Raw genomic sequence first — 21,228 nt, 5'->3', positions numbered from 1 at the left:
TAAATCAGAGCTAAATAACAGCACAACACTGAGAGCTATGACTGGTGGCTGTAAATAAACTTAATGGGACCATGGGAAATTGAGCCACACTCATGATAAGCAGACATCCGGCAACGCAGATCATACTGGACCACGGATGTTGCCAGACTAGAGTGCTTCAACCTGTCATAGGACTTGCCATTCAGAATAACCACAATTGACATGAGTCCTGATGACACCGTTGTCAAAAACATTGTCTGTTGAAGTTGTCTTTAAATGTTTCTTCTCTTCAGGACTTTATGGGCTGCCCAAGAGAAATGGAAAACTCAAGGACATCAGCAAATTTGATGCCTCTTTTTTTGGGGTTCACCCCAAACAAACTCATACAATGGATCCTCAGCTCCGCTTGCTGTTGGAGGCCTCTTATGAAGCCATTTTGGATGGAGGTAAGCAGCTGAACTACTGCAGATGTAAAACTGGATTTTGGGCCTCTGAGGTTTTGAGGTGAGTCTTCTTGCCCTTGTCTAAGTAAACTCTCCTATAGGCTATGTGTATAGTATTCCCGTTTGGCGCAAAAAATATGCAAATGGGGCAAAGCGTGGAATATTGCTGGGCCGCATTTGCATAATTAAGGAAGCTCCGTTTTTGTGTAAGAGGCTTTTGCGCAACCCCCCCCCTTGCGTAAGCCCCCTCCTTGCGTAAGAGCCATTCTTCTTCCTGAAAAAAATGCGGAATGGCTCTTGCGCAAGGGGAGGGGTTGCGTAAAAAGATGCCATGTAGATGACTCTTTTTCAAAAACCTCTTGTGCAAAAATGGAGCTTCCTTAATTATGCAAATGAGGCGCAGCAATATTCCATGTTTTGCTTCATTTGCATATTTCTTGTGCCAGACAGGTGCAGTAAAGACATAGCCACAGAGTTTGAGAGTTCTAGGACTTTGCCCATAGAGAGGAGAGAACTGGTGCAAGTGACACTTCAAAACTAAGTTCTCTTCGCTGGGACCAGGTCTAGGAAATCTCTTGAAAGCTCAGTTTGCTAAATCTTCTTCACCCAGAAAAGTTTTCCTGTTGCCCAACTTCCATTACGGTCTACTAAAAGGGCCATGTTCCAGTGTCCAGGGCAGTGAAAGGGAAGGAGGAGTTAATGTTAATCCTCATTAAAAGCTCAAGAAGAACGGCAGACCATCCAGTGATGTGTTCCTGGGTATCTCCTCAGTCCAGGGAAAATCATGTGGAATTGGATTCTACGGCCATAATTCCCTTACATGGAAATTTGGTTCTCAAACTGGGGTCTTCCCTTGTTCCACCCCTGCCGGTGCCTGGAACCTTTGGGAATGTCAATGATACCTATTTTAAAAAAACTTTTTCTCTAAAAGTGATTGGATTTAGGGTTTTTAAAAATGAGACCCCTCCCCTCCCCTCCTCAGTGGCCAAGCCAGAAATGTTCCGCCTACAGCTCTTACTATGTATGTATTGACACCAGGTCTTGGAGCCCAGTCATGGTCCAGCACCCCATTGTGCTTGTCGCTCTCTGGGACAGGGTTTAGACAGCACCAAGACACTGAACGGAGACCGATGACAGGGGAATAATGAGCTGTTGCTGGTCACCATTCCAGGCACTGTTCTCTCCACCCCAGCAACCCAGAGGGTATGGGTTTGATGGTGCAGGTTTCATAAGCAAGGCTGCTAGAAGGAAGCCAGTGAGTTTATTGGGTGGGTGTTTCCAGGTGTGAGTGGCAGCATGAAAGACCAGCTCTGTCTGCTGGGCCTGTCTGTGCTGAGTGAGGGGCTGGGAAGGGCTTTGGCAGGGAAGGCAAGGAGTGTGTTTGCCGTGAGATGGAGAAGAGGGATGTAGTCAGCAGGACCAACAGCTACCATGGGGCAAAGTGAGGGGGGGGTCTAGCTCCAGGCCTCGGAAGGGGCGAGGCTAGAGTAGACAGTCCTTCTTGCCACCCAGAGCACAATGCTGAGCCCTCCCTCTACCCTCAGAGGGCACAGAGCAGTGCTCCCATGGCCATTCAGAGGGGCTCAGGGCTCTGCGGGGGAGGAGAGTTACCCAGCCTAAAATATAGAGGGAGAAGAGAATGGGTCCAAGGGCAGAGCCTTGAGGAACCTCCCCTGCCCGCAGCTGGAGGAAGTATGAGGCAGATGATCTGAAGGATGTGCCAGAGGAGGGGTTGTGGGAGCCAAGGAGGACAAGATTGCAAGAAGAGGCGCTTAGCCAGCTGTGTCAAGGGGGCTGAGCGGTCAGGGAGGATGAGGATGGAGTCATGGTTATGCAGTTTGGCTAGAGAGATCATTGGTGACACTGAATATGATGGGATCCCCAGGTTGCTGCGTGAGACAGGAGTGACCCCTCGACTCTCCAGCCTGGGCAGTCTCTCCCAATGCTTTGCTAGTGACCAGCAGCAAACCCCTTCAGGGGCTGTTACCACTCAGCATAAGCATGTGAAGCCCCACCCCCAGCTGGATTGCGTGAATGCTCCCAAAGCTACACCGAGGCACCAGCCAGACCCTCCTCCCAGCACGGTACCTCCAGATACGCGGTCTAATTGATGAAGTGGTGAACCAATGAATGGAGAGTAGGCGTGCACGAGCCTTCGTAACCCTGAGCAGATGTACCAGACGCTTCAGGCAAACTCACTGGTAGAGAGAAACAGGAAAACAAGTTGGACTAAAAAAACAGATTTTAAGTGACAGGCAAAAGTCCAAGTTGCGCCATAGGGAAAGCAGATCTTAAGTGGACAGTCTAAACACTCTCAACCACCCTGAAGCTGGGCAACAGCTATATGAAGCAGCTTTTCTCACCCGCCGGTATTGCCGTTGACAGTACAGGGATTTCACTCTTGACACTTGGGCCCGTTACCGCTGTTGGAGTCAGTCTTCCAGGGGCCCTTGTTGCTTGCCGTGTAGGGGAAGGCCAAGCATAGGACCACTCGCTTTGTTCTGTTTTGTACCCTTAAGACCGTGTGTTTGGAGGACACCTGTTCAGGTATCTCTGATGGGTGTTGCTGAGTCCCAAGTTGAAACAACCCCAGTGTGTCTGCTGAGAGGGAGTCCTTGTCCATCTTCTTTTTAAGAACCGGGTTTGTTTAGCTTGGAAAAGAGAATCCTGAGAAGGATGTAACAGCTTTCAAGTACCTAAAAGGGTGTCACGGGCGGGGGGGGAATTGTTCTCCTTGGCCTCTGAGGACAGGACAAGCCGCAATGGGCTCAAACTGCAGCCAGGGACCATTAGGTTGGACATTAGGAAAAACTTCCTGCCTGTCCGGGTGGTTAAGCACCAGACTAAATTGTCTAGGGTGGGAGAATTGTGGAATCTCCATCATCCGGTGTTTGAGCAGGTTAAACACCTGTCAGGGATGGGCAGATGGTGCTTGGTCCTGCCATGGGAGCGAGGGGCTGGAGTAAACAACCTCTCGAGGTCCCTTCAGTACTAGGATAGTCCAGCCGAGATGTTACAGTTCAGTGGCTGGTGATGCCTGTTTAGCACCTACCCAGGTGTTGGTCACGGCCCTTCTTGTTGTCTATGGAGAGCTAGTATCTGGACACTTGGATTTGAGTTACACTGTCTCGTAACTTCATCTGCCTTGACGATGCACCTCTGTAGATAGAGCAGTGGCTTTCAGCAGATCATAACCTTTCCCCGGTCCCTCACATGCCATATCACAGCGATATTCAGCTGATGAAGGGGGGGTACGTGGTTGTCCCCTGATATGGAGTGTCCCGGTGAGCCCTTCGGTTGAGTGCAAGGGGCAGAAGACAGATTGAAGAGGGCTTAGGCTGGAACTGGAGGAGAGGCAGTCTTGGCACCAGTGCTGGATGAGCTTAGATATAAAGGAGCTGCGGTGATGGAAGGGTTATCTTCTCCCTCCCCCTCCTTTAAAATGCAGAAGATTAAAGCATGTTTGTGCCAGCGAAAAGGTAAGAGCTCATGGAGAGGAGGTGAAAGGAGGCATCAGGGATGGATGTTCCGTGACTCTGCCTCATTTTGCAGGACTCCTGGTTCTATGGTATCAAAAGTCTTTTATTTCTCTTGAGTCAAGACTTGAGAATTGTTTCGTGGTTCGCTAGGGGTATATCTACACAGCGGGGCTATTTCAGATACCAGAATTGTCCCGAAATAGCTACCCCCCGTCTCTTGAATGCACCTGCTACTTCGAGATTTTTATGTCCATTATTTTGAGACTTGTTCCGTGAGGGTTAAGGGATGTCTCGAAATAGCATGTTTCAAGATCTGGCACTGTGTAGATGTCAGATTTCAAAATATGCTATTTGGAAATAAGGTACCCAATTTGTGTAGCACTAATTGGGTATCTTGTTTGAGTATAAGGTGCTGAGCAGATGAACCCTAGATGTCTTGTGAAATAGTGACATCTGCAGTGCCTAGTAGTAATGAGGTGTCCTTCTCCCTTTTAGAAAAACTGCTTAAAATCTCCACACACTCTGGCCCTGTCCTTCCTCAGCCTTCAGCCACGCACGTTTCCTGCTCTTGTTCTCTGGGGCTCAGCTTTAACTCGTCTTCATTGCAGACTGCACCAGGACTTTTTCCTGGCTTGTAGCCCAAGCCCACTACCAGTCCCACACAGGCCTTTTCCCATGGGTTTAAGGGTGCTTTGAAACCGGGCTGGGAGCTATGGGGTAGCATCCTTGTTTCACTTAAACGGGGGCTCTAGCCCACCCACGTTGCATTGTAGCCTCACACTGCAATCCAGGTTACAGAACTTGGGTTCCCCTAGTCCTCCAATGCCATTCCGTTGTTCCTGGGGTCAGATGTTCCTGCCCCCTCCAGACTTCCTCCTTCTGTATAGAACTGACCAGGTTATATATACCCAGTCTGCATCCAAACCCCACACTCCGTGCAGCCTGCGCTGTCTCTACCCAGCACTCTTAACAGTGAACAGACAGCATCCCAGCAAGCCGCTAGCTGCCCTAAGATAGGCTTCAAGGTTCTGGTGGAGCTCTGCTGTGAGATCCGTCAGGGGAGATGTGTCTGAAACAATCCCTTCCTGAGACCATCTCAGAGCAAAGAGGCAGCAGAGAAGGGAATTCATCAGCTGACAAATCAGGGCAGGGAGAGGATCCTGCTGTTCTGTAAACCTAGACAAGCTGCAGAACCCCTAGTGCTAAACGTACCTAATCCTGCCAGTTTGTCCTTCCATTGGCAATGGTGCCTGGTGTTTGATGTGCCCTCTGCTCTCCTCTCAGGTATTAATCCAGCTGCCTTGCGGGGCACAGACACGGGTGTCTGGGTAGGTGTGAGTGGGTCAGAAGCTGGCGAAGCATTTAGCCAAGACCCTGAACAGCTGCTTGGATACAGTATGACTGGCTGCCAGCGTGCTATGTTTGCCAACAGAATTTCCTACTTCTTTGACTTAAAAGGTGAGTAGTGTCCCAGGGCCCTGTGGCGTTGATTAGTACCAGCAGCTGGGAGAGGGCATTGGCATGACATCCGGCGGGTGAGGGGTCCTTTACGTAGACACAAGGACACAGACAGATGCATGTTTCAAAGCTCTTGCAATGGTGAAACCTTGCAAATAAGGTTTCATCCTACAATACAGCCAGCATCACACCTAGCCCTCTGGCTTCCTAAAAGCCAGAACTCTACCAGATGGCAAAGATCTGGCCTTAATGCAATACAGTTTAGCATATATTAATTAGTAACACAGAATTTTAAAAAATCATTAAGGTCAGAGTTTTAGATGATCTGCAACACTCAAAACTTCTGTTCAAACAATCTTTTTCTTTCTTACCGTAAGCCATTAACACAGGGGTGGGCAATAATTTGTGAGGGAGGCCACGCTGTGTATTTGGTAAGTGGTCGAGGGCCGCATTCTTCAATAATATTAATGGATCCGTGTCAGGGTCTGGAATGGAGGTTGGGTGCAGAAAGGAGCTTGGGAGTAAGGGAGTTGAGGTGTGGGATCTGGGAGGGAAGGAGTGAAGTAGGGGATCATGGCCTGGGGTAATGGACTGGGGTGAGGAGGGGGTACAGGGTCTGGGAGGGGGTTCAGGGATTTGGGCGGTGACCAGGGATAGCGGATTGGGGTGCAAGGTCTGGGAGGGGGTTGTGACCGGAGGAGGGGTGTAGGAGGGGGTGCAGTGTCTGGGAAGGTATGGGGATGGGAGCAGGAGTGCAGAAGGTTTGGGTTCCATGGGGTAGGAGGGCAGAGGGGTGGGGGTGGGGGTGGGGGAGGGAGGGGCTGGATGGGAGACCTTACCTGGCTCCAAGCCAGCAGCCCAGCAGGTTCCTTAGCCAGGGTCCCTGCCTTCCAGCCCCTGTATGTGCTCAGGGGAGCTGCAGGAGCCATGTTTATTGCTCTAAACTCAATGCTGTGAGCCCTGGGGATGAGGGAAGAAGCACTTCATATGCAAGCTGTCCTGCAACCAGACAGCTTCTATTGGTCGAAATTGGCCAATGGGAGCTACTGGGGGCGGGGTCAGCATGAGAAGCCTCTCCCCTGCCTCCAGGTTCTCAGCATTCAGAAACACACACATAGCCCTGCACCCGGCTTTCTGGGGTGCCCAGCAGGTGCAAGGCAGGTGGCAGGGTGTCTGCTGAGGCTCTTGCGGCCGGATCCAGCCCGCAGATCATCTGTTGCCCAGCCCTGGAGTAGAGGCTGGAGCCAGCTTCTCCATTTATAGCAGGCAGCAGCAATAGCTGCTGCTGCTTCTGCTCCTCCAAGAGGGTGACTTTTTTTTTTTTTTTCCCCTTCCCTCCCCTCCCCAGCTGATCAACTGAGCTCCCTACCTGCACAGGGACCTCTGTGCAGGGCTCAGAAAAGGGCTGCACAGGTGTGCAGCTTACAGGGAACCTTGCTTCTGGGAAGAGGCGGATGGTGGGAAAACCTTCTGGAAAAGATGTGTGATTGTTTATGCAAGCGCATGGTGGAGGGCAGTATAGATGCTGGCTACTGTTGAGGGATCCCAGGAGGACTCGCAGAGGGAGCAGTTACTTCATCTAAGCTAGAGAGTTAAAGGAGGCGAGAAGGACACCGGCAGTAGTGCAGGTGAAGGAATAGGCAAGCCCTGTGCTTGCACAGTCTTACAGGCAGGGCAGAGGTGAGGAAGGTGGGCAGATTACACAAGAGCAAGACCAGGGCCGAGGAGGAAGCTGCAGGGGGAGAAATAATCTGGCCAGGGACAATGATTTTAGTGGTTGGAACAGAGAAATGGACAAGTCCTTCCTTAGGTGATGACATACCTGCGGCTCCCGCACATTATGCTGTTCATAAAAGCAAGTGGGAAAGGCAGAGTTTGTCTGACCCGGCCTTTGTGGTGGTCAGCAGGGAAGGAGGGTTACCTTGTCAATGCATCTGGATGCCCTTAATGTTCTTTAATGTTTATCCATCTCCTGATCCACTTCTGTAGAGATCAGAGCTCCTGTCCCTGGAGAGCAGAAATGGCAGGTTCTGAATAGCAACAAACAGACGAAGCAATGGGTGCTGGTGGTTACTGTATTTATCTTTCCCCAAGGACCAAGTATGGCCATCGATACAGCATGCTCCTCTAGCCTCATTGCGCTGGAGAATGCTTACAAGGCAATTCGTCATGGAGAGTGCAGTGCCGCCCTGGTAGGAGGGGTCAACCTCCTCTTGAAACCCAACACTTCTGTTCAGTTCATGAAACTTGGTATGCTTAGTCCAGATGGAGCCTGCAAGTCCTTTGATGCTGCAGGTAAGGGACTAGCTCCAGATCACATTGTGCTTTGCAGGAGACAGCTAATCTAGCTTCCTCCAGGGAATCTGTAATGAAACGGGAAAGTGGCTTCACTCTGTCCCTGCTCACGTGGTTTGGTCTGAACACTGGGACGGCCAGCAGCAGCTCACACGATAGCAACATAAACATTATACGGACGGGGAAGAACAACATGGCCCAGTTACCTAAAAGGGGTGGGAGCAGGTGGGAAATGTCCTATTGGAAAGGGTTCCAGAGCTTCGTAGGCCAAGAGGGAGCCCCCTCTTCAGGTCTGATCGTTAGCTATATCTGTCATGCCTTAAAAGTGACAGTCAGTCTTTTAAGGCTCTTCAGGAACAAGCTCTCAGTGCACAGATTTCAGTGTTTTGTCATACACCGGGCTGAATGGATTTCTCTTAGCTTTCGTTTCTTCCTCTGCCCACAGGGAATGGATATTGTCGCTCCGAAGCTGTAGTGGTCGTTCTCTTGACTAAGAAATCCATGGCCAAACGGGTGTATGCTACAGTAGTCAATGCGGGGAGTAACACTGATGGTTTTAAGGAGCAAGGTGGGTCTCAAATCTCTGGGAAACCCGGAGATTCTAGTGTCCTTTTCCATGTCTGTCCCAAGAACAGTGCCACTGAGGCTGCTGCTAACTTCTGGAGCTCCCTGTTTGGGGGCTTGGAACCTGTTTCTTCTGATTGATGGAAAATTCTGACCCCTTCTTGTCAGAAGTTAATCCAGTTGAGTGGTGGGCTCTGCCTTCTGTGTGAGGTAATGGGAGGGTGATCAGCTTTGCCCTCCCCAGGGGTCTCCCAGACCTGTTACCTTAGCAAACTATTGGCGTTCTCATGACAGGAGATGATCCAACAAATTCCTTTTCCTTCTCCCAGGGAGGCTCTGCTCCATCTTTGAGGAGGAGAAGCCAAGGGTCTTTGATATCAACATTTAAATCCAACAATTTCATTCCAAGGCTACCCTCCCTTTTTCCCCTACCCTCCCTTTTTCCCCTTCCTCTTACAGAGGGCTTGATGTGGTGGTACTGGTGCAGTTTTAGTGCTGGAAACAGGAGCATAGACCCGAAAAGTCTATTGGGATTTCCCTCGGGAACCTAGTCATCCTAATTAGCAAACAGGTTGCTGAAACTTTGCCCCCAGATGGGCCTGAGTAATTGATAACGATTCTTGTTCCAGGTGTGACATTTCCCTCGGGGGAGATGCAGCAGGATTTGGTCAGGTCTCTCTACAGAGATTCTGGAATCCAGCCTGGAGAAGTGGAGTATGTAGAAGCTCATGGTACAGGCACCAAGGTTTGCATAATCTCATTGTCTCATCTTCCCCTGTGGTTCTTCTACTTTCCTTCCAGTGTTAGCATCTTTCCTCTCCTCTTCAGTGTCTCCTCCCCCCCCCCTTTCCAAATGAATCAACTTTCCTGTTTCTAGCTGTTCCCTTCACCATCCTTGTTGGGTTTTGTTTTGTCCTCCTTTGAACCTACAGCCCTGGGCTTGCTGCACACTGTGCATGCTTTGTAGAAGGGTGCAGTGCTGCCCTGGTAGGAGGGGTCAACCTCCTCTTGAAACCTGTTCAGTTCATGAAACTTGCCATGCTTAGTCCAGATGGAGCCTGCAAGTCCTTTGATGCTGCAGGTAAGGGACTAGCTCCAGATCACATTGTGCTTTGCAGGAGACAGCTAATCTAGCTTCCTCCAGGGAATCTGTAATGAAACGGGAAAGTGGCTTCACTCTGTCCCTGCTCACGTGGTTTGGTCCGAACACTGGGACGGCCAGCAGCTGCTCACACGATAGGAACATAAACATTATACTCTGACTCCCTTTCCCTTAGGTTGGGGATCCCCAGGAAGTGAATGGCATTGCAAATATTTTCTGTCAATCGGTGCGAGAGCCTTTGCTGATTGGATCAACCAAGTCAAACATGGGCCACCCGGAACCTGCCTCGGGCCTTGCAGCGCTAGCCAAGGTAAGGTAACAGTGGAGCCATGGCTGCTCTATGGGCCTAGTGCTGTGTGCGCTGACTTGCGGGTATTTAGCTCTGCTGGTAAGAGGGACTTAGGAGGTGGTCTGGTTAACCATGCAGCCCATTCTGCTCTTGCCTTGTTTGAAAGTTGTTACAAAGGCTCAGCAACAAGCAGGGTGTAAATTCTCAGACAGGCCACTCAGGTCTCTCTGCAGACTCTTGAATTACACAGAGCGCAGAGGGTTCTTCATTAAATGGGTAATTGGCACTTGGGAAGTGGCAGGAGGTTTTCGTCCTGGGTAGAGGCTGCATCTCTTTGCTGTCACTGGTGGGCAAAGGCAAGTGATTCCAGTGGGGGATGGAGGAGCAGACTTGCGTTTGAACTCCCAGTTGGCCCAGACCAACCAGCTGGCCTGCCACCTCCTCATTATCCGCTACTGTAGCCAGTACCACTGGATGAAAGTTCGCTACACTGCTCAGCAGAGAGAACTGACTATGGCCATATAAAGCCCAGTGATGGCGATTTTAACATGGCTACATACATGGAGGCAGTGTAGTCTTGGAGTGACTGTTCCATGCTAAGCAAACATTGTGGTGGTTCTGTTCCTGTTCTAGTCAGGCTGGGAAGATTTTCTTCACTGCCATAAGGTCTAGGACCTGCAGTCTTGTTTTCTAAATGAGAACTCGCATTCTAGATCTCTGTTCGGAGACTTGGGATACATTCTGCAGTAAATGAAGTGGCCACAGAATCATGGAAAACATGGAACCCCCTTCCTGCTACATAGTCATTAGACAGTCACTTCCCATTCTGTATGTGAAACTGATTGATTGTTCCTTCTTAAGTGGAGTCCTTTGCATTTGTCCTGTTTACCTCAGGCCATTTCTCCAGTTTGTCCAGATCATTTTGAAATTTGATCCTACCCTCCAAAGCAGTTGCAACCCCTCACAGCTTGGTATCATCTGCAAACTTAATTGTATTCTCTATGCCATCATCTAAATCATTGCTGACGATACTGAACAGAACAAGTCCCAAAACAGACCCCTGTGGAACCCCACTTGTCATGCGGGAAGGGCATAACTGTGAACCATTAATAACTACTCTCTGAGAACCGTTATCCAGCCAGTTAAACACCCACCTTATAGTAGCCCCATCTAGGTTGTATTTCCCTAGTTTATTGATAAGATCATGTGAGATCATGTCAAATGCCTTACTAAAGTCTAGGCTTATTACGTCCACCACTTGTCCCTTATCCACAAGGCTGCTTATCCTATCAAAAAAAGCTATCAGATTCGTGTGACATGATTTGTTCTTTATAAATCCATGCTGGCTGTTACTTCATCTGCAAAAATCTGGAAGAAAATAAATTCCTTAATTACCTGCTCTATTATCTTCCCTGGCACAGAAGTTAAACTGACTGGTCTGTAGTTTCCTGGGTTGTTCTAATTTCCCTTTTTTATAGATGGGCACTAGATTTGCCCTTTTCTGGTCTTCTGGAATTTCTCCTGACTTCCATGATTTTTCAAAGATACCTCCTCTATCAGCTCCTTAAGTATTCTAGGATGCATTTCATCAGGCCCTGGTGACTTACAGACATCTAACATTTCTAAGTGATTTTTAACTTGTTCTTTTTTTATTTTATCTTCTAGACCTACACCCTTCCCACTAGCATTCACTATGTTAGGCATTCCTTCATCAGACTTCTCAATGAAGACCAAAACAAAGAAATCATTAAGCACCTCGGCCATTTCCGAGTTTCCTGTTATTGTTTCTCCCTCTTCACCGAGCAGTGAGCCAGCCTACCCTATCCTTGGTCTTCCTCTTGCTTCTAATATATTTATAGAATGTCATCTTGTTACCTTTTATGCCTGTAGCTAGTTTGAGCTTGTTTTGTGCCTTTGCCTTTCTAATTTTACCCCTGCATATCTATATTGTTTGCTTATATTCATCTTTTGTAATTTGTCCTAGTTTCCACTTTTTATGACTCCTTTTTGATTTTTAGATCATGCAAGATCTCCTGGTTGATCCAAGGCTGTCTTTTTTTTGTCTTAATTTCTATCTTTTCCTATGCAGAGGGATAGCTTGCTTTTGGGTGCTTAATAACGTCCCTTTGAAAAATTGCCAACTCTCTTCAGTTGTGTTCGACACACTCCCTTCTACAAACTAATAAAAGAAAGTTCTTCTTCACACAGCATGTAGTCAACCTGTGGAACTCCTTGCCAGAGGAGGCTGTGAAGGCTAGGACTATAATAGAGTTTAAAGAGAAGCTAGATAATTTCATGGAGGTTAGGTCCATAAAAGGCTATTAGCCAGGGGATAAAATGGTGTCCTTAGCCTCTGTTTGTCAGAGGCTGGAGAGAGATGGCAGGAGACAAATCGCTTGATCACTGTCTTCGGTCCACCCTCTCTGGGGCACCTGGTGCTGGCCACTGTCGGCAGATAGGATACTGGGCTAGAAGGACCTTTGGTCTGACCCAGTATGGCCGTTCTTATGTTTCCTCTTAGTCTTGCTTCCCATGGGACCTTCCCTACCAGTTCTCTGAGTTTCCTGAAATCCATTGTCTCTGTTTTTCTGTTCTCCCTTCTACCATTCCTTAGAATCATGAACTCTGATTTCATGATCACTTTTACCCAAACTACCTTCCACTTCCAAATTCTCAGCCAGTTCCTTCCTATTTGTTGAAATCAAATCTAGAACAGCTTCCCCCCAGTAGCTTTTCTCAATCTTCTGGAATATGAAATTGTCCACAAACTTGTGTTGGGTAATCTGTGCCCCGCTGTGTTAGTTTCCCAACATATGTCTGGATAGTTGAAGTCCCCCATCACCACCAAATCCTGCGCTTTGGATGATTTTGTTAGTTGCCTTAAAAAACAAAAAAACAAAAAAAACAAACAACAACCTCTTCCACCTGGGCACGTGGTCTGTAGTAGACCCCTAGCATGACATCACCCTTGTTTTTGTCACTTTTAACCTCACTCAGACTCTCAACAAGTCTGTCTCCTATATCCATCTCCACGTGTGTGTGTGGGGGGGGGGGGGGGGGCAACAACACCTCCTATTGTTCCCTGCCTATCCTTCCTGAGCAAGCTGTACCCTTCTGTACCAATATTCCAATCCTCTATATTATCCCACCAAGTCTCTGATACCAGCAATGTCATCGTTGTGTTTTATTTATTAGCCCTTCAAGTTCTTCCTGCTTATTCCTCATACTCCTTGCCCTTGTATACAGGCATCTAAGATACTGATTTGACTTTGCCCCTCAGTTCTGCCTGGTTCCTCCTTCATTGTATGAAGGACTGTAAACAGCTTGGTTCTCCAGCTTGTGCTAAGGTCTCTGTCCCACCAGAGGGGGTTTCGTCCTCCTGGCACAGTTCCCTGCTCTCCAAGATACTTAATGAAGTGGAGCAGAACGTAGACTTGGGGTTGCCTTGAGAGCCCTGGTCTCCATGCGCAGGTCTCTGTGCCCAGTGCACTGTCTGCTGTAGGCCCTTTGTCCATTCCGTTGCATGAGGCTGTCCAGCCTCTGACAGCAAGAGCCATTAGTGCTGGGCTCTGTCCCTGTACAGAGCGCAAGGCGTATGCCAAGGCGTGTCTGATGCAAGATTCCCTCCCACCCTGACCAGACCTGTAGTAGTTCATCCGTCAGGTAGGTCTGCATCCTGCTGGTGGGGATGTCTCAACAGGGTTAAAAAAAGAGCTAGATAAAGTCATGCTGGACTGGTCCATCAATGGCTGTTAGCCAGGATGGGCAGGAATAGTGTCCTTAGTGTCTCTTTGTCAGAAGCTGGGAATGGGCGACGGGAGGGATCGCTTGATGATTCCATGTTCTGTTCAATCCCTCTGGGGCACCTGGCATTGGCCATTGTTGGAAGACAGGCCACTGGGCTAGATGGACCTCTAATCCAGTGTTTCTTAAACTTTAAGACCGAGGATCACCAAACAAAATCATTTAAAAAAAAAAATTTTTTTTTTTGGTTGAGGAAAAAAAAAAAATTTTTTTTTTTTGGTTGAGCAAAAAAAAAATAAGTTGCCTACCCCTTTAAGGGTGGCCATTTCGAAATCTGTTGTTCTCCGCAGCACACCTCTGACTCGTGTCACACCGGTGTGCCACAGAACACAGTTTAAGAAACACTGCTTTAGTCTGACCTGTCTGGCCTTTCTCATTTTCTTATAAAAGAAAAATGAGCTCTGTAGATTTTTGTGGAGAGCTGATGGGAGGGAAAAGGGATGCACTTGTTAAGTAAGACAGAGCACTCTCCTGGGTAGAGTGTGGACAGAGCTAGGAATGCAGAATTATCATTTCAGCTCTGCTCCTGCTTTCTTTTGTGGCCTTGATTTATCTAAGCTCCTTAGGCTTTCTGTGCCTTAGTTTCAGCATCTGTAACACAGGGACCTCTTTCAAATCCAATAGACTGACTGCAGAAATGGATTTGTCTGATATTTGTAGAACAAAACTAACAAGGTGTCTGTTAAAAATAAGTCTAAACCAAAATTGTTCTGTTCTCTCGTCAGGTGATTCTGTCTCTGGAACATGGGCTGTGGGCTCCTAACATTCATTACAATACCCCAAATCCAGAGATCTTGGCCTTACAGGATGGCCGGATCCAGGTGGTTACTAAACCTGTCCCAGTAAAAGGTGGCCTTGTCAGTATCAACTCGTTTGGCTTTGGAGGTTCCAATGTCCACGTCATTCTGAGACCAAATAAGAAGAAATTCTGCTCTCTGGAGACGCACGATCTGCCGCGACTGGTCCAAGTTTGTGGCAGGACACAGGAAGCAGTGGAAACGCTACTAGAGCAAAGCAGAAGACTGGGGGAGCACAGCTCCTTTGTGACCCTGCTCAATGACCTCTCTGGGATCCCAATTTCATCCATGCCCTACAGGGGCTACACCGTCCTTGGCAGTCAGAGTGACATCAAGGAGGTTCAGCAGGCACAAGCGTCTGGGAGGCCACTCTGGTACATCTGCTCAGGTAACGCCACCTGCAGGGGGTCGTACTCTGAGTCTGTCCTGGCTTTGGAGGCTTGAGGCTGTCTGGATGCTCTGTTCTGTTCCTTCTTCTGCTTCACTTCGTGGTGTGGGCACTAGTTAAAACTGCATTGATCCCCCCCGCCATTGACTGCATTAATCACAGGGGCAGTCTGGAGATAATCCCCTATCTCGTACAATTTCCCTTCCTACGGTAACAAATCCCAGGAGAAGCACTGAAGGGCAGTGTCTCCAGCTCCCTGCGGTCTGCGAGATGCTCTCCTAGACTGACTCGACCTCTTTCCAGAGCCAGAGTTGGGCCGGGAGGGGGGGTGCCATGAGCAAGGCTCTCATTCTACTCTCGCCCCCCCAGGCATGGGGACACAGTGGAAGGGGATGGGCCTGAGCCTGATGCAGCTGGAGCTGTTCCGACAGTCCATCCTGCGCTCCGACAAGGCTCTGAAGGACACGGGACTCAAGGTATCCGACATGCTCCTGCGTGCCGACGAGAACACGTTTGAAGATACTGTCCATGCGTTCGTGGGCTTGGCTGCTATTCAGGTAAGGACGAGGCCCTCTCCCTGCTCTGTCTGCCAGGCCACTAGTCCCGTCTTTGTCACTTGGCTCCTGGCCCTTTTTGTATTGTGCTGCATGAGCCCCGAAGGAGCAGGCCCGGGGAGCCCGGTGGTGAGCTAGGAGAAGTATGCGCAGGGCTGGTGTGCGCAGTCCCAAGGCTGAGTGCGCCCTGCCCAGGAGCAGCTGCAGCAACTTCCACTGAGCTTGGGGGCGGCATTAGGAGCCTGTCTGGCCAGAGCTTTGTGAGGGGCGGAGGCGGGAGCAGCAGTAAGTTTAGGAAGGGCCTCAGGCCTCCCTGTCCAGAGCCGTGTTGGCATTTCCAACGCACATCTCACCACCCTGCCGGGACGCTGTCCTGCTTGTCCCCTAGATTGCCCAAATCGACATTCTGAAGGCCATGGACCTGCAGCCTGACGGGATTGTGGGCCACTCGGTGGGAGAGCTGGCCTGCGGCTATGCGGATAGCTCCTTAAGCCATGAGGAGGCCGTTCTTGCTGCCTACTGGAGGGGGCGTTGCATCAAAGAGGCCCAGCTGCCCCCAGGAGGAATGGCGGCTGTGGGTAGGTACCTTTCCCAGGTGGTGAGTAGCTCTGTGCACACACGACTGCTCTCTCGTTCGTTAATCGTAACAGACTTTGAGGCAGTAAACTTGGGCTGCCTGACATGCCAGTCAAGGAAGTAGGTGGAGAGACACACTGTTCACAGCTCTTTAGGTTGTAATTTGACAGCGTGCTCATCGTGAGGGCGTATTAACCCAAAAGGGCTGAAAATATCAGAAGCATTAATAGGAATCCGTGGTAACCCCTCCTCTGCACTGTTCTCTGCTTCCTGCTACTCGCCAAGACCGGAGCAGAGAGGGATCAGTGACAGGGGCATTGCTTTGATCTGCAGCAGCGAGAAAAGATTAGGACATTTTAACTTTGAGAAGAGACATGGGACAGGAAGGGCTTTTTTGTTTTTTTGGTTCTTGAAATACTTCTCCCAGAGAAGTAAATTGGGCTCCCCAGTTCCACATTCTGTTCCACAAATTTAAAACCCATCAGAGTAAATATATTGATGCAACATCTGGTTGGCACTTACTGCCACAAGACCTCACGGAGCCAAGTACTTGGTAGGATTTTATCCTAAGGGGTATAAACCGACCTACTCCCAGCATAAGCCAGCGGTAACTGATGGGGGAGCTAGGCAGAATCTTCCTCTAGAGGTAAGTTGTTCCATTACGGGCCAGTCCTTCCGCCACTGTTAGACTTGATATTGGACTATGTCGACCTTGGGTCGAGGCTGGTCTGGCAACTCCTCTGTTAGGTACAAGTGAAGCTTTTGCTATTTTTATTTTCTTGTTATTTCTTGAACCTCTTATCCAGGGCTAGCAACAGACTTTGGGCTCTGGGCAAGGTGGGGGAGCTCAGCTCTGGGTCCCCAGAAGGGGCAGAGCCGGGGGCTAGCTGCCACCCCCCCACCCCGGGCATCATCGGGACCGCACTATGTGGGGCTCCAGTGGTGATTTTTTTTTTTTTTTTTTTTTTATTATTATTATTGTTAAAACGGCCTGAGCCGCCTGTTGCTGCTGTGTAGTGGTGGTGACAACTCTGAGCCCCAGGCCCAGGGGCAGCTGCCCCCTTTGCTCCCTCTTCCCTCTGTCAGCGGCCCAGGTCTGTCTTGGCCATGACTTCAAGTTGGAAAGGAGCCAGTAACAGACCCGGGCAGCTGTGTTGGTGGCGGAGGCATTTTTGTACAGGTCTAAATCTAGTGTTGCCCTTACTGAGAGATTTCCATTGGGAACCAGCTCATTTAGCATTCTCCTCAGTGAGTGAGTGAGCTAGCCCTCCACTTAGCTCTGAGCAGTTCTGGGACTCATTCCAGGCAGTCAGTCGAGTCCCTCAGCCTTCCAGGTCTGCCCTTTGCCTGGTACCCATGTGACCGACCCAGGGCCAGAGTCTACTCACTAGACCAGCTCCAATCCAGAGTCCCTTTCAGCCTCAGTGGCATCCCCCCTCCCAATGTCCCACAGACTGAACAAGAGCCGTTTTAAGAAAGGCCTTTGCTAATGGCAAGGAAAATCGTGAGCGGGAGGCTTCTTCGTAGTCGTCTGTTCAAGCTGTGTAGGTTTTAGGGGCTCACATGAAAAGTGAGCATTGGAACCCTGTCCTTTCCCTGCGTAGGGATGGGATTTGATGCCTCTGAAATCTCAAAACACACAGCTGGTGGAACCGAGTGGGTTTACCTAAGCAATACAGAGCTCTCTGACTTGATCCATCATGGAGAGGTATAATGGACTTCAGGAACTTATCCCAAAACTCAGGGCTTGGTTTCTTCACAGAAGTTGGTTCTTCGAGTGCTTACTCATGTTTATTTATAGGGATGGTGCTTGGTCCTGCTGTGAGGGCAGGGGACTGGACTCAATGACCTCTCAAGGTCCCTTCCAGCTCTATGAGATGGTATAGCTCCATATATTATATTATTTATTCACGTCAGGTGCTTGTGCTCGCCGCGTGCACCAGTGCCTCAAAAAATGAGTATATGATCTTTTGAAAATGGGCTTTATTTTCGATCGATCCCTGTCTAAACAGACATTTTTCTTTTGAAAAGCCCCATTTAGGGGGAAAATGCAGCTGCCATTATTCAAATGAAGCGTGGGAAATTTAAATCCCGGCTTCACTTGCTATTTCGAAGTGTCTAACTTGCATCCCTTTTTTTGAGAAGGGATTGCAGCCCGGGGACAGGGCATGCCCCGGGATTTAAGACCCGTGAGTGTGGCACAGGTTTCTTGCATGTAAGTGACACTCCATTTTCCTCCCCCCCTTTTCCTCCCCCCCAACACCCCCCCTCCCCCCCCCACTTGGCCATCACTGTTGGCCATATAGTCTCCCTGGCCTCTCGTCATTCCTTCCCTGGAGCCGTGAGACTGGTATGCCGTCCTCGACTTGAAGGACACTTACTTCTACAGGTGCTTCCTCTGCTACATGGTGAGTCCGGCGCATTACCAGTTTGCAGTGCTGCCATTCAGCCCCCAGCACTGCAGTGGTAGCAGCTTGCCTCAAGTGTCTGGGTACCCCCATCTCAACGAGTGGATGGTGAAGAGCCACTCCAGGTCTCTGGGCATGGATGGAGTCAAGACCCTGAGGGTCGCATGCAAATGGTTAAGCCTGCTGATAAACATGGGGAAATCAGCATTAGCCCCCCATACGCAGGATGCAGTTCATCGGATCAGTCCTAGACTCGGTCAGGGAGGGCGAGGGCTTTCCAGCCACTAGGCAGATTTCAGACACTGAAACGCCTCATCACTGTCCTCTCCACTTACCCCCACAATGGCCAGGTTCTCTCTTATGGTGCTGGGCCAAATGGCAGCATGCACATGTGTTGTCAGCCAGGCAAAACTACACAGGAAGCTGCTCCGGCAGTGGCTGGCGACAGCCCGTATCCCATCCAGAGATTGTCTGGACAAGGTGGTTACGGTTCCACCTGATGTTTTCAAGACACTACAGTGGTGGACCTGCCTAGGTATGGCCCCGAATGAATAGTTTGACCACCCCCATCTTCCTGTGTCTCTGACATTGGATGCCCCAGACCTTGGATGGGGAGCATGTCTTTGGAAGCTTGGAACTCATAAACCTCAAGGAGCTCAGTGCAGTTTGCAGGGCCAGCACAGTATTCTGGCTGGAGCTGGAAGGTCACATGGTCCAAGTGTTGATGGACAACATGGTCTCCATGTTCTACATCAACAGGCAAGGAGGAGCATGTCCGTCAGGCCTTTTCCTTGAGGTGCTGCCCCTTTGGGAATTCGGAGCACAGCATGTGACTGACCTGGAAACATTTCCCCTCCCCAGCATCAAGAACATGTTGGCGGATCCTCCCTCGCGCAACAAGCTAGGGAGGATGCTAGCTTTGGCAGGGAGGTATGATGAGCAATGCGTCCCTGAACCCAGTGCAGACTGGCTGGGAGTAAAGATGTTAAGGATTAGTCGAATCACCTTGTTGCTCTCCCCCCCCCCCCCCCCCTTTGCTGCCTCTGTCAGAAACAGCAGAGGGAGGGAAGAAGGGGTACTTCAAAGCAGCAGTGCCACACAGAGCCCAGGGTATGGGTTCCGTGTGGCTCTGCTGTTTCAAAGGGGCAGTGCCGCACAGCTGATCCCAGGCTCTGTGCAGTGCTGCCCCTTTGAAATGCTACAGTGGCGTTTCCAAGTTTCAGCACTGTGTGGAGCCCGGGGTCAGCTGGGGACTTGGCTGACCGTGGGCTACGCACAGCATTTCCACAGAATCCATCACCCCGGGTTCCGCAGAAATGCTGGGCTGAACCCGGGATCAGCCCAGCTCCACAAGGCATTTCAAAGCAGCTGCACCACATGGAGCCTGGAGTGTACGGGAGGCTCTGATTCCCCGGCTGACCCCAGGCTCCATGTGAGCGTTTCCACTTTGAAATGCACAGGCGCCCCCACTGGGCACTCTTGTACATTTCAAAGCTGGAATTTCCGTCATCTAGTTGATAGGCACTTCTGCATTCCTCCTTTGAAATGCACAGCAGGGGCTCTTGTGCCTTTCAAAGTTGGAACTCTGGGTGCAGCCTGGAGTCAGCAGGAAGTCACTTTGGCGCATTTCAAAGCAGAAGTGGCCACGTGGAGCCCGGAGTCAAATGCAACTTCCCGCTGGCCTGGGCTGCATCCAGAGTTCCAACTTTGAAAGGCACAAGAGCCCCTGCTGCGCATTTCAAAGGAGGAATGCGGAAGTACCTATCAACTAGCTGATGGAAATTCCACCAACTACTTGACCAGTTAAGTTAATCGATATTTAACGTTCTTAGTTGGGAATCCCCTCACTTGGAACGGACATGAGCAAGCACTCCAAGTTTCATAGCTGATGCTCTTCAAGACGTATTGCTAGTGTCCATTCTGCATCCCGCAGCCCTTCATCGCTGTTGGCGTTTCTGGGAAAAAGGACCTAAGGGGTGCTGTCACTTATTCCATGCCATCAAGGCAGCACTCTAGGAGGGTGCCAGAGCCGTTCCTCTCTGGGTACTGCTGAGGGGGAAAGTCTCATGGCAGCAGTGCACGTGGCGAGCACACACTGAATGTGGCATGGACGTGAGCAGCACATCTTGAACACCAGCTATGAAATGGGTCACTGTCTTCTGCCACCTCCCATGGACTCAGATACAACAGGGATGGTCAGGATTCTAAACCTTAGACTGTAGGATTATCTGTGTCCCAAACTCCTGAATCCAGCAGGATGGCCGGCTGCTAGAATTCCCACCGTCAGTTCTGGGCTTCATCTGGCTACGTAAGCTGCTGCATACATTTTCTTGAACATTTGCATCATCTTGAGGGTTTTTCCTCTGCAGGTCTAACATGGGAGGAATGTAAGAGCCGTTGTCCTCCTGGCGTGGTACCAGCCTGTCACAACTCTGAAGACACCGTCACTGTTTCAGGGCCTCAGGTGAGCAGACTTGTGGAAATCAGTGGGTGTCCCCCATGGCTGGAATGACACAGGGAGACCCAGGAGTGAAAGAAGAGCCAAGTGGTGGGCGGGCACTTGGTTCTTGCATCTGAATTTGAGCACTTAGTGCTGCTCAGTAGGAATCAGAGTTGCTGCTCCTTGTGGACTAGGAACGAACGACCATGTGAGGTGAACTTCAGCGGGGCTGTATCCACAGCGCTGTTGAGTCACCTGGGGGCACAGAGCCTCGAGTGGCTCAGGAGGGGAAAGCTGGGTGTCCAAGCCCCGTGCAGATAACTCTTGCTCGATTCCATCCCATTCCTAGGCCGCGGTGAACGAGTTTGTAGCCAGGCTGAAGAAGGAAGGAGTGTTTGCAAAGGAGGTGCGCAGCGCAGGGGTTGCGTTTCATTCCTATTACATGGCGTCCATTGCACCCGTCCTACTGAGTGCCCTGCAGAAGGTAACGTCGTCCAGGGATTGCATGGGCTGGAGGCTTGTGGGTAAAGGGAGCTGTGACCCAGAGCAGGGAGGGGCTCACTGGGAATGAGGGGAGGCTGGCTTGTGATGAGCCTTCTATGGAAGCCGTTGGACTTCCACCAGCAGGAAGACTGAATTCACGAGCCGAGAA

The 21,228-nt window shown here is 50.1% G+C and overlaps 1 protein-coding gene across 1 annotated transcript in view; it reads left to right on the top strand.

Moving 5' to 3' along the window:
* Positions 1–21,228, top strand: part of FASN (fatty acid synthase) — a 73,321-nt gene that overhangs the window by 11,542 nt on the left and 40,551 nt on the right. The window contains exons 3-13 of the mRNA XM_075904233.1: positions 273–425; positions 5,186–5,359; positions 7,454–7,654; positions 8,100–8,222; positions 8,848–8,963; positions 9,496–9,630; positions 14,139–14,598; positions 14,968–15,155; positions 15,541–15,730; positions 20,506–20,600; positions 20,926–21,060. Of these exons, the coding sequence (XP_075760348.1) occupies positions 273–425; positions 5,186–5,359; positions 7,454–7,654; positions 8,100–8,222; positions 8,848–8,963; positions 9,496–9,630; positions 14,139–14,598; positions 14,968–15,155; positions 15,541–15,730; positions 20,506–20,600; positions 20,926–21,060 (1,970 nt within the window). The remainder of the gene's footprint in view (positions 1–272; positions 426–5,185; positions 5,360–7,453; positions 7,655–8,099; positions 8,223–8,847; positions 8,964–9,495; positions 9,631–14,138; positions 14,599–14,967; positions 15,156–15,540; positions 15,731–20,505; positions 20,601–20,925; positions 21,061–21,228) is intronic.

This window comes from Pelodiscus sinensis, chromosome 20 (assembly GCF_049634645.1).
Source record: "Pelodiscus sinensis isolate JC-2024 chromosome 20, ASM4963464v1, whole genome shotgun sequence".
Lineage (NCBI taxonomy): Eukaryota > Metazoa > Chordata > Testudines > Trionychidae > Pelodiscus > Pelodiscus sinensis.
Note: the sequence above shows the minus strand (reverse complement) of the source record. Positions and strands in the feature narration are given on the sequence as shown.